General features: G+C 47.1%; 1 protein-coding gene across 2 annotated transcripts in view; it reads right to left on the reverse strand.

Annotated features, from left to right (window-relative positions):
- The window catches only part of nlgn2a (neuroligin 2a), a 79071-nt gene that overhangs the window by 48606 nt on the left and 15606 nt on the right, over nt 1-14859 (reverse strand). For both annotated transcript variants that reach the window (XM_088990537.1, XM_088990536.1), the window contains exon 2: nt 1712-2385. In XM_088990537.1, the coding sequence (XP_088846663.1) occupies nt 1712-2174 (463 nt within the window). In that variant the 5' untranslated portion in view covers nt 2175-2385. The remainder of the gene's footprint in view (nt 1-1711; nt 2386-14859) is intronic.

The raw sequence follows: 14859 nt of genomic DNA on the forward strand, positions 1-14859 counted from the left end.
GACGAAAACCTCCCACATCGCTCTTCAAAACCTACATGAGGTCCTAATCGGTGGCTAACGTGATGCCCTCCCCGAGGAATGAAGCAAGATCGGAAGCCTACCGTCGATATCAGTCACGTTCAAATCAGCATGAATACAAATAAAGGAAGGTGCCACTTCATAATAAATAAAACAAAAGACAGAATATTAATAAAAATCCACACTTTTCTGTGACCTGTGAAGGGGAAAAAAGTCAAATAGAGTGATGCATATTCTTGATATCACTAGACTGTTTCTCAGACTCTTTTGCCAAAAAAATCTATCCACAGTATCGTTGAATATTGATGTGAAAAGGTGGAGGCAATTTGACCTTTGATGAACTTATTTGAAGATGCCTGAGCATGCTCGGTGAATAAGTGGATGGATGATCGTATTTGAAGTTAAACCAGCGACTACTAGAATTTTCCAGAGTGTCAGGCGCACCCAAAAGCCGTTTTTTTTCTCGAAAGATGACCCTGCGATGATAATCCGGTGCGCTGTATATGTGAAGTAATACCGCATCAGGTCTCACCACAACTGTCAGCAGTCACGACTCCATTTCCACCCTGGTAGAAAAAGTCAGGCGCGGTGCATGCTGGGATATATCAAATGGTGTTTAAATAAATTCTTAAAATTATGTTCAGAGGTTTGATTCGCAGTTTTTTTGACAACGATACTAGTGCAGCGTGTTCTACCGGAAACAAATTCCTTGTGTGTCCTACATACTTGGCAATAAAGATGATTCTGATTCTGATTCTGAATATTTGTGAACTCATGAAAATGCAGAAAACACCACACATTATACTATTCTACACTTTCTATTTTCATTTTTGACATCAAAAAAGGAAAATGATGACGAAATCTCTTTTGTTGACATTCCCTCTATCGCAACATCGTCTGTCTAATGGGTACGTAATGTCACGCCAGCCTCTACCGTAGCACCTTATATATGGTAAACTGTTTTAAACATGTCATTCATTATAATCCGGTGCGTCTTAAATATGGAAAAAGTTTGAAAAAACACCATTCATTGGGGGTGCGCCTTATAGTCCGGAAAATACAATAACCTATTGCGGTAATTTACTATTTGCATTTACCTTTCCCAAACTGTTCAAACCAAAATTGAGCTACAAAGTCCCACGCAGCCATGGCGACAACATGCAAATGCCACAGCCAAAATCAAACCTGACACCTCCGCTCTGTGAGGCGAACGTACGAACCAGCATTGCACCGTGCCGCCATATCAGACCGCCATCATCACACAAAAAAAAATCACACACCAATCATGCAGAACATCTCCGATGGGCTCATTTTGGCACAGAAGGAAAATATGAAACATTAATTTGATGTGGGTGGGAGGGGTCAAGGACCCTCAGTAATGTGAAGCCAGAGTAGAGAGGGGTCATTTTGACCCAGTGTGTAACTCTACAAAAAACACGTTGACATCCTTCCCTTGTATGTCTAGGCAATTGTGAGTCATATAAAAAAATAAAAAATAGATTAAAAAATGTCTTAAAAAGTCCCGCCCCTCAGAGATTTTGGTCAATCACAGTTTAGCAATCTTGTCAATCACATTATAGAGCTGTGTGAGTGTGAGCGACGTTTGAACCGAAAGCCAGGGGGAAGGAGAGGGCTTGGCACCGAGACCCCCCTCCCCCGACCCCCATTGACCCCTCGCCCCCCCAACACTCACCATCCTCCGTGGGCACGTAGACATTGAGATAGAGGCAATCCTCGCTCTGGTTCTGGATGTAGCCTGCCGCCACATCCAGGTTGTCCGTGAACCAAACAGGCAGCATGATCTCGGGCAGCACCCCGTGCACGTTTTGGGGGCACACAGGGGCAAACTGGGTGGCGTTGCGGATCTCCTGCCACGAACCTGGCGCTTCGGGAGGCTGAAAGCGGCGGTCGCCGATGGGCGCCGTGGCGTAGGGCACCCCCAGGTACTGCTCCACTGGGCCCAGGATCTCGTTGTTCAAGTCCTTTTTGATTCCTCGCAGCTTGCCGTAGTTGGTGGTGACCACGGGGTGCTTGGGGGGCTCCATTTTTTGACCACAGGCCGCGTTGAAGAGGAGCACCAGGCCCAACGGCACGCACCAGTGTGCCATGAGGGAGTTTTGTCTTTTTCGTTCACTTGCAAGTCGAAAGAGGAGCATGGCTGCTTATGGGATAAGCCCAAAAAATCGTAATCCAAAAGTGACCGACGAAAACAATGCGCAGGGATTCGCGGGGTGGGCCTCCGCGGGGCGGGGGGGCCAGGTCAGTGCTGAATATAACCCAAGGCTGTTCTGGTCGTTTTCCCAGACGCGTTTCTGTTCCGTTCCATCCCTCTCTGTCCTGTCCCGGTGATTTCATCGACGTCTGCACCTGCAACGGAGATACAAGACGAGAAAAAAAGTGATTAGCTGACATCTCAAACGTACGACATCTTCCCTCCAAAGGAGACGAGCTTAACTCGAATGGGTTCATTGAAGGGAAAATCCACCGTGATGACTATTTCGCATGAGCTCAAAATAAATCGGGCCATCGGTGTGGTGTCACGTGACCCGGGGAACTCTCCCGCCGAGTGAGTTCACTCTGCCAACGCTTTTACGCACCACTCGCCTAATTTGGATTCGCTGAAACACCCAAAAGTAAATACAATTCTGAAAAGTTGATGTTGTTCAATCCCCCCTTGTCAACTGTAAACAATACTTGGGGGTCCACTTTAAGCGGCTTTGTTTGCGGCAACATGCAACGCGCGGGCGCATGCAAATGAGCGCCTCGGAGCTGTACATCCATTCATGTAATCTTCGGTGCAAATCCTCATGCGACACAGGCCGTCACTAAACGCGGGGGCGGGGGGGCATAGTGGAGGATTACAGTGTCATAATAACATTGTGGGGTGCTTACGCAACGACGCGGGAATGCGGGAAGAGCCAGTCGCAATGTTTACTGTGTGACAAGTTTTTTTATTTTCTTTCTGATGGCCGTGCTCTCTCTTGGCTTTATCTTCCGGGTTTAATTGCCTCATTTAAAGTTGCCGTTAAGCGCGTGATTGCATCCCCCGAACACACCGGAGCAACTTTAGGTAGTCGTCGTCTTAAATCCCCTTCAGCCTATTTTTCTCGCTGCCAAGCGAACATTTTGCATTTAAAAGGACAACGTCCTGAGTAGGGACTTCTTTTTCAGACTCGACACCAGCATGAGAATTGACTCTGAGTACTTACAGATCCCAAAATGTATATAACTTGTATTTTTGATTTAATGTAATTTATTTTGTGTGTGAATATAAAAACTTAATAATAATAATAATAATACAACTACACCTGTGGAGGACTTACTCCATACCAGGGACTCCATACTCCATACCAGATTTTTAAAACATGTATTTCTTGGTTTATCTCTTTTTTTAATTTTCCTTTTGAGGCTGGTATTGGAAGCCTCCATAAGGCTCCATTCTTAACTCATTCACCGCCAGGCTATGTGCAAAAATGTGTCCACTTCAGTGCCAGAGTTGTTGTCATTGTCACTCGAATTCCAGGACCCACAGAATAATGAGTTTTAGAACTACTTAAACATCAAATGCAGCGTACGAAACCTTCGACTCTCTTCTTTGGTCAGAAAAAAAAAACAGTTAATTCCTAAAGTATATGGGTCTGGAGTTATATGAGCTTGAAATGAGCACGGCTGTCCAACATACAATGCCAGACATATTGGTTTGTGCTTTCACAACATCGCAAGCTGGAACAAAGCGCATAACAAAACAGGAAATTCTGCTCCCTTATGGAAGGACATTGCCAGAAGCCATGGCCAGCGCTTTATCAGCAACCAAAGAGGAAAAATCTAAACCAGAACAAATTCGGGCATGGTGCTCTCAGTCATATTTTCAATTCCGAATAAATTTGTAAATGGCACGTCTGTGTAAGCTCTCGGTCGTACAGGAGTGGTCCATCGATGAGAAGGTTTCTTCAGCCGTCTTTTGTAAATGGCAGTGAATAAGTTAATAATAAGCCTGACATTGGCTCAATAGAAGACTCTGCATCCAATTGGGTACCCAATGCAACTAGTTTATACGCACGTTCGCTTCATTGGTGAAAAATAAAATATAGATATATATTTTTTACATATTTATGACACATTTACTAAAAACCGAAAAAAATGACTGTGCACAAAATGGACCAGCCAGTGATTTGCAAGTGGGCTTGTCAAAAGAAATTGACATATTGATTGTGTTGGATGTGTCGAGGTTATGTCAAACCCCTGAGACCCATTCCCAAATGCAAGGGTTCAAATAAATAAATGAATGAATAAACAAAAGAATACTGTATTTTCCGGTGTGTAAGGCACACCGGAGTAGAAGGCGCAACACCAAAGAATGGTGTATTTTCTAACTTTTTCCATGTATAAGGCCAATATGTAAATATCTAAAGGTTTTCCAAATATAAGGCACACCACATTATAAGCACTAATTCTTCTCCAGGGGGAAAATGTAATCGGTGGCTGCTGACGGTCGTTGCAAGACCTGTTGCTGCTCAATATTACTTCACATATCAAGCGCAGGGTCATCTTTTGAAAAAAATCAAGGCTCTTGGGTGCGCCTTATACACTGAAAATACGGTAAATAAATATGTGCGTCTTTGGTACAGTGTGTTCAAGCCAAAATGCATCCGCAGCACCTGCTTTTAGTTCGACTCGCATTCCCATCTCTGACAAGCAAGTAGAAGAAATAAGTAAAAAAAAAACAAGAGGCAAAGCTTTATTTTATAATGCGGTGTCAGTCTTTACTGCAAACTTGCAGGGTGCATCTGAGGCTTTCTATGCAAACCGGCTCAATCTGGCAGACGGAATTGATCCAGCTTGTGTGATCACAGTGGGCAAGCAAAAGTGATTGATGAGGCAGGGAGGGATGCAGGGACAAAGATGGCCAACCGGAGAACTTGGCTTTTGCTGCCAAAAATCTGAAAGGGAAGATTCGAGTAGGCACTCTAAAGTGGGTCCACATTTGAAACAAAAGCGCACAAGTGGTTGCACCTTTGGTTGCACCTTTGGTTGACCTTTCGCCTAGCCCTCGTCGTCGCAGGGGTAACGCCGTGCATCGCAATTAATTTCATCACACCCTGATTCCATGGCTATGCGGCTGTGAAGGCAGAAGGGGTTTTGGGATGCTGATTCAAAGTGTCGCCATCGTAACCACGCCGTGCTAAGGTGAAATCTGCGCTTTATCTATGGAGCCTTCGATGAGAAGGTTTCTTCAGCCGTCATCTGTACAAAAGTGAAGGTTTCGGACGTTCAGTTCGCTGACGAAGCCTCTTGGATAGGAGGCGAAACGTCCGAAACCTTCACTTTTGTACAGATGACGGCTGAAGAAACCTTCTCATCGATGGACCACTCCTGTACGACTGAGAGCTTACTCAGACGTTTATCTATGGAGGTGTAAAAAAATGTCTAGTTTGACGAATGAACGAATTTCAAACGAAGAGAGCAATGGTCAAAAGTCAGCGGAAAATAAATACTCACAATGAGTGCAAATAGCTTAAAAAATGTATATAAATAGCACTTAAGTATTTGGGTCTAACCAATTAATCGATCGAGCGGTTTTCAACGGCTATCAGCATTTCCACGTCTTAATTTTCCACCAAAAAATAAACAATTGTGCCAGTTCTTCTTTGTCCTGTGTGACATTTGGATACTGCCCTCTGGAGGCCGACCAGAAACAGAAGCACAAACAATCGAGTTGAAGCATAACACCCAGAGCGTTTCATGATTCATATCATTACTCTACAATTTAATGTTCATTATTTTCATCGGCAGACTCACGCAAAAAATGAGCGATATTTCAAAACTGCAACTTTCCCGGACGTTTATAAAAGTGCAATATGTGACGAATCGATGAACGGGCAGGCCTCCTCTTTCCGAAGGATGTCTTCCAATTTGGGGTGAAGAAGGTGAAGCTTCCTCTTTCCAATTACTGCACCGTCCACACGCCAAGGCAAAGTGAGCCAGTTGGCAAGCTCCGTAATGTTAATCACACACCATTTTGCGTCTGCGGCTGTTGAGCTCAGACCCCCCCCCCCCCCCCCATCGTCAGCGGCAACTGGCGAGCTTGCTCAAAAGCACAGCAAGCCCTCATTTTCACATCACTTGCATGTGTTTTAGAGTCGGGGGATGGGGGGGTGGGAGGTTTCTGGAGGGGTGCTTGCTTGTTTTGCCAAATTAGCTGCCCCCCTCGACTCATTTTGACTTCAGTTATTTATATATTTGTATATGTATTTATTTCTATATTTATTTATTTATGTGTTTATTTTATTTATTTGTTTGTTTGTTGGGTGGCCCGGTAGTCGAGTGGTTAGCACACCGGCTTCACAGTGCAGAGGTCGCCGGTTCGCATCCTGGTCCGGACTCCCTGTGTGGAGCTTGCATGTTCTCCCCGGGCCCGCGTGGGTTTTCTCTGGGTTCTCCGGTTTCCTCCCACACTCAAAAAATATGCATGGCAGGCAGATTGACCACTCCAAATTGTCCCTAGGTGTGAGGGTGACTGTTGTACGTCTTTGTGTGCCCTGGCTGGCAACCAATTCAGGGTGTCCCCCGCCTCGTGCCAGAAGACAGCTGAGATAGGCTCCAGCACCCCCCGCGACCATAATGAGGAGTAAGTGGTATGGAAAATGGATGGATGTTTGTTTGTTTGTTTGTTTGTTTATTTCTGGGCTACTGTGCCTTGATAAGAAGACGAGGTGTCCCAAAAATCACAACACAACATACAATTTTGTTTCGAACAGGCAATTAATTGAATTCCCTTGCCAGTGACTTGCCAATTGACACGAGGCCAGCGTTTGCAAAAGTGCCGTTAGCCATACATTTTTCAATGCCACTTTGAGAAGGCTTCCGGCCGACACATCGCTCCGACGCATCGTACGATTGACGAGATCTGTGGCAAATTTCTCCAAACAGAATTTGTTTTTGACAAACCACAAAGCGTTCGGTTTGCTACAACCATGACTGATGAAAACTATGAAATCCTCGAGCAGGCGTTTGCTCAAAGCCGGAGAAGGTCTCAGCGGAGGGCGACAGACACTTCGGACAGTGATAAAGCTTGAAATGTCGCAGAGGTTATTGCAGTTCACAAAAATGAGCTAATGTGATTTTACAAAGCAAAACCATGTCTTATGTTTATAAATCTCACGACAATTATAGTGAAAATGTTTTTGTTTAACATCATCCATGAGCTTGGGATGGGGGGTGTCATTTCTAGTTTGCAGTATTTATTTTGTTAATTCTTTATGCAATAAAAACTACATCTTAAAAAAACGAATCTTAAACTTACTAAAAAAACACCAAAAAGTAGCATTGTTGAAAAATACATTAAAAACTAATAAAAAGATAGCTTTATAGATAGATAGCCTGTTAGATAGACAGCTAGACACAGAGCTAGCTGGAGAGATAGCAAGATAGATAGCCAGCTAGATAGCTAACCAGCTACATAGCTAGCCAGCTGGATAGCTAACCAGCTAGATAGATAGCCAACTAGAAAGCTTGCCAGTTAGCTAGATAGATAGCTAGATAACAAGACAGCTAGCGAGATAAATAGATAATGTATGTAAGATAAATAAAATATTGTGGGGGGCACTAGGACCAAGCATAACACCCAGCAGGTGGACGGGAGGGTGTGGGTTCATATCACATATTTCACTGCATTTTCTGTTTGGCTCAGATCCACTTGTTAGCCCTTGGAATAAACACAGGTCTTCGTCCAATCTTGTGTGCTCCTTCCTCAACGGCTACACTGGTGACCCCGACGTTTAAAATGTTTCTGTCAACCGACGAAGAGGCATCTTCCTCGGCCATGTCGTCACAACCAACGCTCCAACTCGCAGACGCCGCCTCAGCCGCGATACTTCCCGAGTTCTGGCACAGCGATCCGGCTTCGTGGTTCCAGCATGTGGAAGGACTTTTCTGAAATATATGAGCCGAAATATATCCTGGCCGCCACGTCTCTCAACGAGCAGACTACTCGTCGTGTGCTGCCTCTCTTGTGTGCACCTCCACGATGCTGGAAATACGACGCGCTCAAACACCTGCTGAGTAGGTTCACGTTATCAGCCTCTGAGAGAGCAGACAGGCTTCTTTCCCTTCCCGAACTCAGTGACGAAACAGCAGTGGATCTCATGGACAATATGCTGTCGCTCTTAAATTCGGATGAAGCCGGATTCCTTTTCCCCCATCTATTCCTTCGTCACTACCAGCCTCAGCGTGCACCGTGCTAGTTAATTCGACGTACTTAGCCACCGGCGACTATCAAAGTTTGGCTGAAGAAGTGGTGCTTCTGGCGACACGGCGGTTCGCCGTGCAAAGCGTGACGGCCGAACCCCTCGGTGAAGATGCATCGACCATCGATCCGACCGTCGGGGCAGGAGTAGTAGAAGTGGAGAAGCGGTGCGGGAAGACCACTTGTGTCTTCCATCAGCGGTTTGGCGCCAAGGCTCGACGGTGCGTACCCCCCTGCCGCCACGAAGCTCCGGGACACTCCTAGCAGTCGTGGGCGCCGGCAACGAAAGCGAGCTGCTTTTCATCACCGACTACTCGTCAGGCAGACGTTTTCTTGTGGACAGCGGGGCACAAGTAAGCCTGCTGACGGCCACAGCCGCGGACAAGACGGCAGATGGATGCGGCTCGCCCATCGCCAACTTTGGCTCCAGGTCGATGACTGTGTTTCCACGAACGGAAAATCGAGTGGGACTTTATCGTAGCCTCGATAGCCTCGATTACAGTTCCGACAATCGGCGCAGATTTTTTATGCGCTCATGAACTACTTGTGGACATTGCTAACTGTCGTTTGATTGACGCCATCTCTTTCGCCATTTTTCCGTGTGAGGCTGGAGGGCTCGGAGCGTTAACGCATGCAAATTATTTAACGTCAGGTAATGTTTTCTTTTCCAATGCCGATACAAAACACGGGGTAGAGCATTTCGTTGCCACGGTTGGACCGCCAGTTTTTGCCCGCGCTCGTCGCCTCGACGCGGCAAAATTGGCAATGGCGAAAGGGGAGTTCGCGACGATGGAGCGCTTGGGCATCGTGAGCCTCACCATTAAACATGGTGCCCAAAAGTGACGGTTCTTGGCGGCCATGCGGTGATTTTTGTCGGCTTAATAATATAAACACGCATGACCGTTACCCCATTCCGCACATCCAAGGCTTTTCCGCACGTTTGGCCGGCGCCGTGATCTTTTCTAAAGTAGATCGAGTTCGCGGTTATCACCATGTGTCGGTACGGGCAGAGGATGTGCCAAAAACTGCAGTAATAACCCCTTTTGGTCTCTTTGAATTCCTCCGCATGCCTTTTGGCCTGAAGGGGGCGGCACAGACCTTTCAAAGACTGATGGACTCAGTCTTGTGAGGCCTCGATTTTGTGTTCATGTACCTCACAGGTGTCAAAGTCAAGGCCCGGGGGCCAAATCCCGCCCGCCACATAATTTTTTTTGGCCCGCGAAAACAAATCAAACGTGTGAAATTCCATGATGCTTGCTAAAATCCTCACCTAAATTTCATATTTTTGGATGTAAACCATAACAACAGTCATTATTCTTGACTTCGGATTTGAAAACTAGTTATTCATTAGAGGAACACCTTTCACACTTAAAGATGGTTTTGAAGCGTCTTGATTCGCACAGCCTTATCGTTAACCCTGTGAAGTGCCAATTTGGTTTGCCCGAGATCGATTTCTTGGGGCACCGCATGTCTCCACAGGGCGCCATCCCCTTACCCGCCAAAGTGCAAGCAGTGGTGGATTTCCCCCGCACACAGTTAAGGCTCTGCAGGAGTTTTTGGAAATGATCAATTTTTACAACCGGTTTATTCCTCACGCAGCCTGGAAACTTTTCCAATTCCGGCCAGGAGATTTGACCACATCCATGTGGATCTGGTCGGGCCCCTCCCTCCTTCGCAGGGTTGGACACATCTCCTCACTATGGTCGATCGGACCACTAGGTGGCCGGAAGCAGTCCCCCTGTACTCTACGACCTCGGCAGATATAGCACGCACATTTCTGTCATCCTGGGTCGCGCGTTTCGGCACACCATCCGACATCACTTTGGACAGAGGCCCCCAGTTTGTGTCCGAGCTCTGGTCGGCCATGGTGCAGTCCTTGGGTGTGCAGGTACACCGCACTATGACCTAACATCCGCAGGCTAACGGGATGTGCGAACGTTTCCACCGGTCACTTAAAGCGGCACTACGGGCCGCGCTATCGGACGGTAACTGGGTCGACCGACTTCCGTGGGTCCCGCTCGGGTTACGTTCGGCCCCTAAAGAAGACCTTAACGCCGCTTCGGCAGAGTTAGTGTTCGGCCAGCCGCTCTGTGTCCCTGGTAAATTTCTGCCTGAAGCTTCGGGTGCACCTTCTTTCCCCTTTTTACCAGGAGAGCCCCTGACTCCAGCACCATTTCACCACTGTGTCCCCAAAGTATTTGTTCCGTCTGCTCTTAGCTCTGCCCGGTTTGTCTTTGTGCGTCACGATGCCCACCGCTCTCCCCTCCAGCCGCCGTACGATGACCCGTTTAGAGTACTCGAACACGGGGAAAAGAGTTTTGTGCTCAATATGCGTGGGCGAAGGGAGGGCATTTCAGTAGACAGGCTCACACCTGCTCATTTAGTTGCGGGTGAGGACATTTCGCCGGCCCAGGTTCCACGTCGCGGACGCCATCCGAAACCTCCAGCCAGGGTCTTTTCCCCCACTCAGGTCTCACCCGGGTCACCTGCCCGAATGACGTCACCTGCACCACCGAACGATGGACTGCGTAGTCGTTGTGTCAGGCTGGTCAAGCCCCGAGCAAAGTTTTCACCTTGACTTTCCTCCTGGGTGTTCTGGTGGTGGGCTGTGAGGCGGGTACTAGGACCAAGCATGTCACCCAGCAGGTGCACGGGAGGGGGCGGGTTCATATCACATATTTCACTGCATTTTCTGTTTGGCTCAGATCCACTTGTTAGCCTTTGGAATAAACAAGTCTTCGTCCAATCTTGTGTGCTCCTTCCTCAACGGCTACATTCATTATAATATTATTATTATATTATATTCATTATAATAAAAGGCCATAAATTATGTATTTAATTTTTGCTCTTGAAAAAATAAATGAAGAAAACAGATGCCTTGATCCTCAACCACCAAATAAAGACGCGTTCCAGCGCGTTGAGTAAATCGTGGCGATACAGCTAACAGCCAATTTATAGGAAGTGGCTACGACTTGCATGAAGATCAAATCATTTGTGCCAAGCAAAGGTTGGATACGTCATTTCGTAGTCAATTAGGGACCCCCCCCCCGAATGCTGCAGTTGGCCATAATTAACGTGTGAGCAGCATTTAATTAGCACAGAGGCTGCCTGACATTAGTCACTGCCACTCTCAGTCTGAGACTTCACCACGGGTACTCATATGCATATGTGCTATGTTGGTCCTGCGTGGATAAAGAGAGAATCCGGTGACATTCCGGCGGCAACCGTGTGTGCCGGCTCACTGATTAAAAGGTTAAAATGGTGCTTAGCGAGCCCAACCATTGATGACTCGGCGCAGGCGGGTGTGCGTTGTGTGCTCGACCATCACTGAGAACAATTAACACGGCGACAGCTGCCGCCGCTGTGACAGGGCAGACTGTCAAATCGGATGGTCCAGACGGCCGAAGAAGAGACCGCCTTACCCACCCTCGGCGTGTACATCATCGGATTAAGCTTTCTGGTCCTGATTTAAATTTAGCACCTCAACGTTCGGAATAAACACACACTTTTATGGCATGCCTGTAAAAATCTTCTCGCAAGAGGTCAGTTGTTCGTTAGCACCTCTGACGTCTCTGACAAATTGACTCCTTGATGTGAGTGGAGGTGTGAACGGGGAGAGGTGTGCAGGGGGGTAGGGGGTTTGGGGGGGCATCGTTGCCTCCCGGTGATGGATGAAAGTCGCACGCGCGCACTCACGCAAGCTCAAAGACACGCGCAACAGACAGCTGCGACACGAGTGGCATATGAAAACAAAAAAAGCTAAGATGGAGAACAAGAATCAGTGTGGCGCTATTCTTTGCAGAAGATCAAGAATTAATGACTAGTTGATTAAATAAACTGTAGTTTGTTTTCATTCTGGTGTTTCAATGGTGATAAGCACCGCAACATCGTTGCTAACTTAATGCCATTACCGTTAATGTCCGCTAGCTTAATGTTAACGGGATGAAGACCACAAAGCTATGAGGCTCTCACGCGGCCAAGCGACGGTAACATTAAAATTTTAAAACAAAGTCATTCTCATCTTTGTGACGGCGGAATTTTGGCACAGCTGCTGCGTTGGATGCGTGCAGGCGCACCTAATGTTACGTCCGCGGAGAGTACACGATCACTACACGCAAATACAAAGCTTCAGTCTGATTGCGTACCGCCCACTCAGGCTGGCTGAGGTTTTTTTTTTCTTTTTGTGTGTCTGTGTGTCACACTTCCTTCAAAGTGTTGCTATAAATAGACGCAACGTGCCAAGCTACGCAGCGTGATGTGTTATATAATTTTGAAAGGCGCACGCACACAGACCAGTATCAGCGCACTCGGCGGGGCCGGTGCATGGATGGACCGATCATCATGCACCCACCATCCACCCGCCTTACTTTTTTTTTTGGGGGGGGCAGGGGGTGTTCAGTCATATTCAGGTCTTTGGCTGTGTTCTTTCTGCTTTTGTTCTTGTTTCCTGCAGTGTTGGCGTATGGCAGAAGGCACGGCTGACCTACATTTGAGCAGTTGCAGCCGCGCTACCTGAATTCCGCCGGGATTGATTGTGCTTCTATTGTGCTCATGCACACGCGCGCGCACGCACACACGCACACACACACGCGCACACACACACACACACACACACACACACACACACACTTCTGATCCTCTTCATTTCCCAGCCGTCTTCGGGTAGTGGGCGAGGGACACCCTGAACTGGTTGCCAGTCAATCACAAGTCACACGGAGACAACCATCCACGCTCATACTCACACCTAGGGACAATTTGGAGCCTTCAACCAGCCTGCCATGCATATTTCTGGAGACCAGAGTACCTGGAGAAAAGCCACCCAGGCGCGGGGAGAACACGCAAACTCTACGCACGGAAGCCGGAGATGGAAGAGAACTCGGTATCTCTTCACTGTGTTGTCACCACGCTAACCACTCATCCACTGGTTTCTCTAATAGTTTGTGTCTGTGCAACAAAACTAAAAAGTAATGAAAAAAATACACAAGAAGACTATCATCAAAAAGGCATTTGCATTTTTCCAAACCAGGTGACAAGTAACATAAAAGTGAAGGGGACTTAGTCGGGTTCTTGTGTGTCATTTGATATCTCGCTCCTATCTTGGCGTCTCATCCCCACAAAATCCTTGTCATGCTTTCTTTTTGTCCGACAAGAGCTCACCTTGGAGTGTCGCTTTAAATCTTGTGTGAGCACTTTCATCATTCGCAGCTAATCTCTCAGCCAGCACCACCTGAACCCCCCCATCACCCCGCCATTCCCCGCACTCTTCATCGCTTCCTTCCTCTTCTATTTCCGCAATGTCGCAGTTCAGTACACACATGACGGCCGACGTTCCAGAGGAGCACAGCCACACACAAACACACATGCACACGCACACGCGCACACACGCACGCACACACACATAAAAACACTTGCTCCATCTCCGAGCAGGGAATGAATGAGGCTTCATTGAACCATCCCGCTGCTTTTCCACAGTCAACATGGCGTCGACATTGCAGTGGAGAGCTCCTTCTCCTTTGTACTGAAAGGACAACCGACGCCTCCGACAAGTTGTGTCCATAATTTGTAAAATGGCTTCAAATGACTTCTACTGAGCGTATTTTCCAAAGATTCCACCGCATATAGCCATATTTTACGTTTTAAGACCCGCGCTGAATATTCAGGAAGTCTTGTTTTTGAGTTGGTGACGATGCCTACCGTGACGTCACGTCTGGAACGCCTCGTTGTCACGGTGTGGAAAATCCCACTGCTGACTTTATTGGAGCTTCACTTTGGAAAATATTTGTAATGAATCAAAATTAGCCATAAGCTAACGCCACTTATCTCAAATTTCGAAGATTGCAATTTTTTTTTTTTCGCACTGCACCAGGACTTTTGAGTGCATCCAAACTACGCTTGTTTGTCTGCTACGCCCTACTCAACTTTAAAACCACCACCACGAACCATTTGTGGAACGAGGCGCTTGTAACACGCACGCCTGGTGTTTTATTGTGCCAATAAAACTGCTGTGTCTTCCTCGTTTGTCTGCCTCGCCGAGGTTTCTTAGGCCGGATGGCTAACAGACAAGCACGCTGATTGAGATAAATGGCGAGGGGGCGAACAACGTGCAGCGGCCATGCATCAGCCCCCCGAGCGCCAGATGAACGCGATTGATGGAGCGAATCGCGTTGCATTTGTCCTCTCTTTCCAACGTGCTCTTTTACTATTCATGGCGGGGCTCCAAACACGTCGGAGCCAGCGAAGCTCCCAAACGGCCGCCGCCGCAATGCTATAAAATGAAGAACCATCATAGGCAGTGTCGATTTTGTTCTCCATCCAAAATTTTTCAAAAAAGGACCCAGCGGGATCGCAAAATAGCTACTAGGTAGGTTAAGTAGAGAAAAAAAATGGCTTTACATTTCCTTGAACCTCAAAACAAAGTCTGTTGATGTGAACAAATTGTTGACAAGGCGTTTGGGCTGTTCCACCAACGACGCTGAACGATTTTGAAAAATAAAGTAAATTGTCAATATTTTTCCCTCAATAACGCAATTTTTTTTCAATGTAATTTTTTTTTGAACAATCAATCAATTAACCGCAACGCAAATTCGTCTCAGAGT

The sequence above is a fragment of the Hippocampus bargibanti genome, linkage group LG02 (assembly GCF_051943395.1).
Source record: "Hippocampus bargibanti isolate YZ-2025 linkage group LG02, ASM5194339v1, whole genome shotgun sequence".
In the NCBI taxonomy this organism is placed as follows: Eukaryota; Metazoa; Chordata; class Actinopteri; order Syngnathiformes; family Syngnathidae; genus Hippocampus; species Hippocampus bargibanti.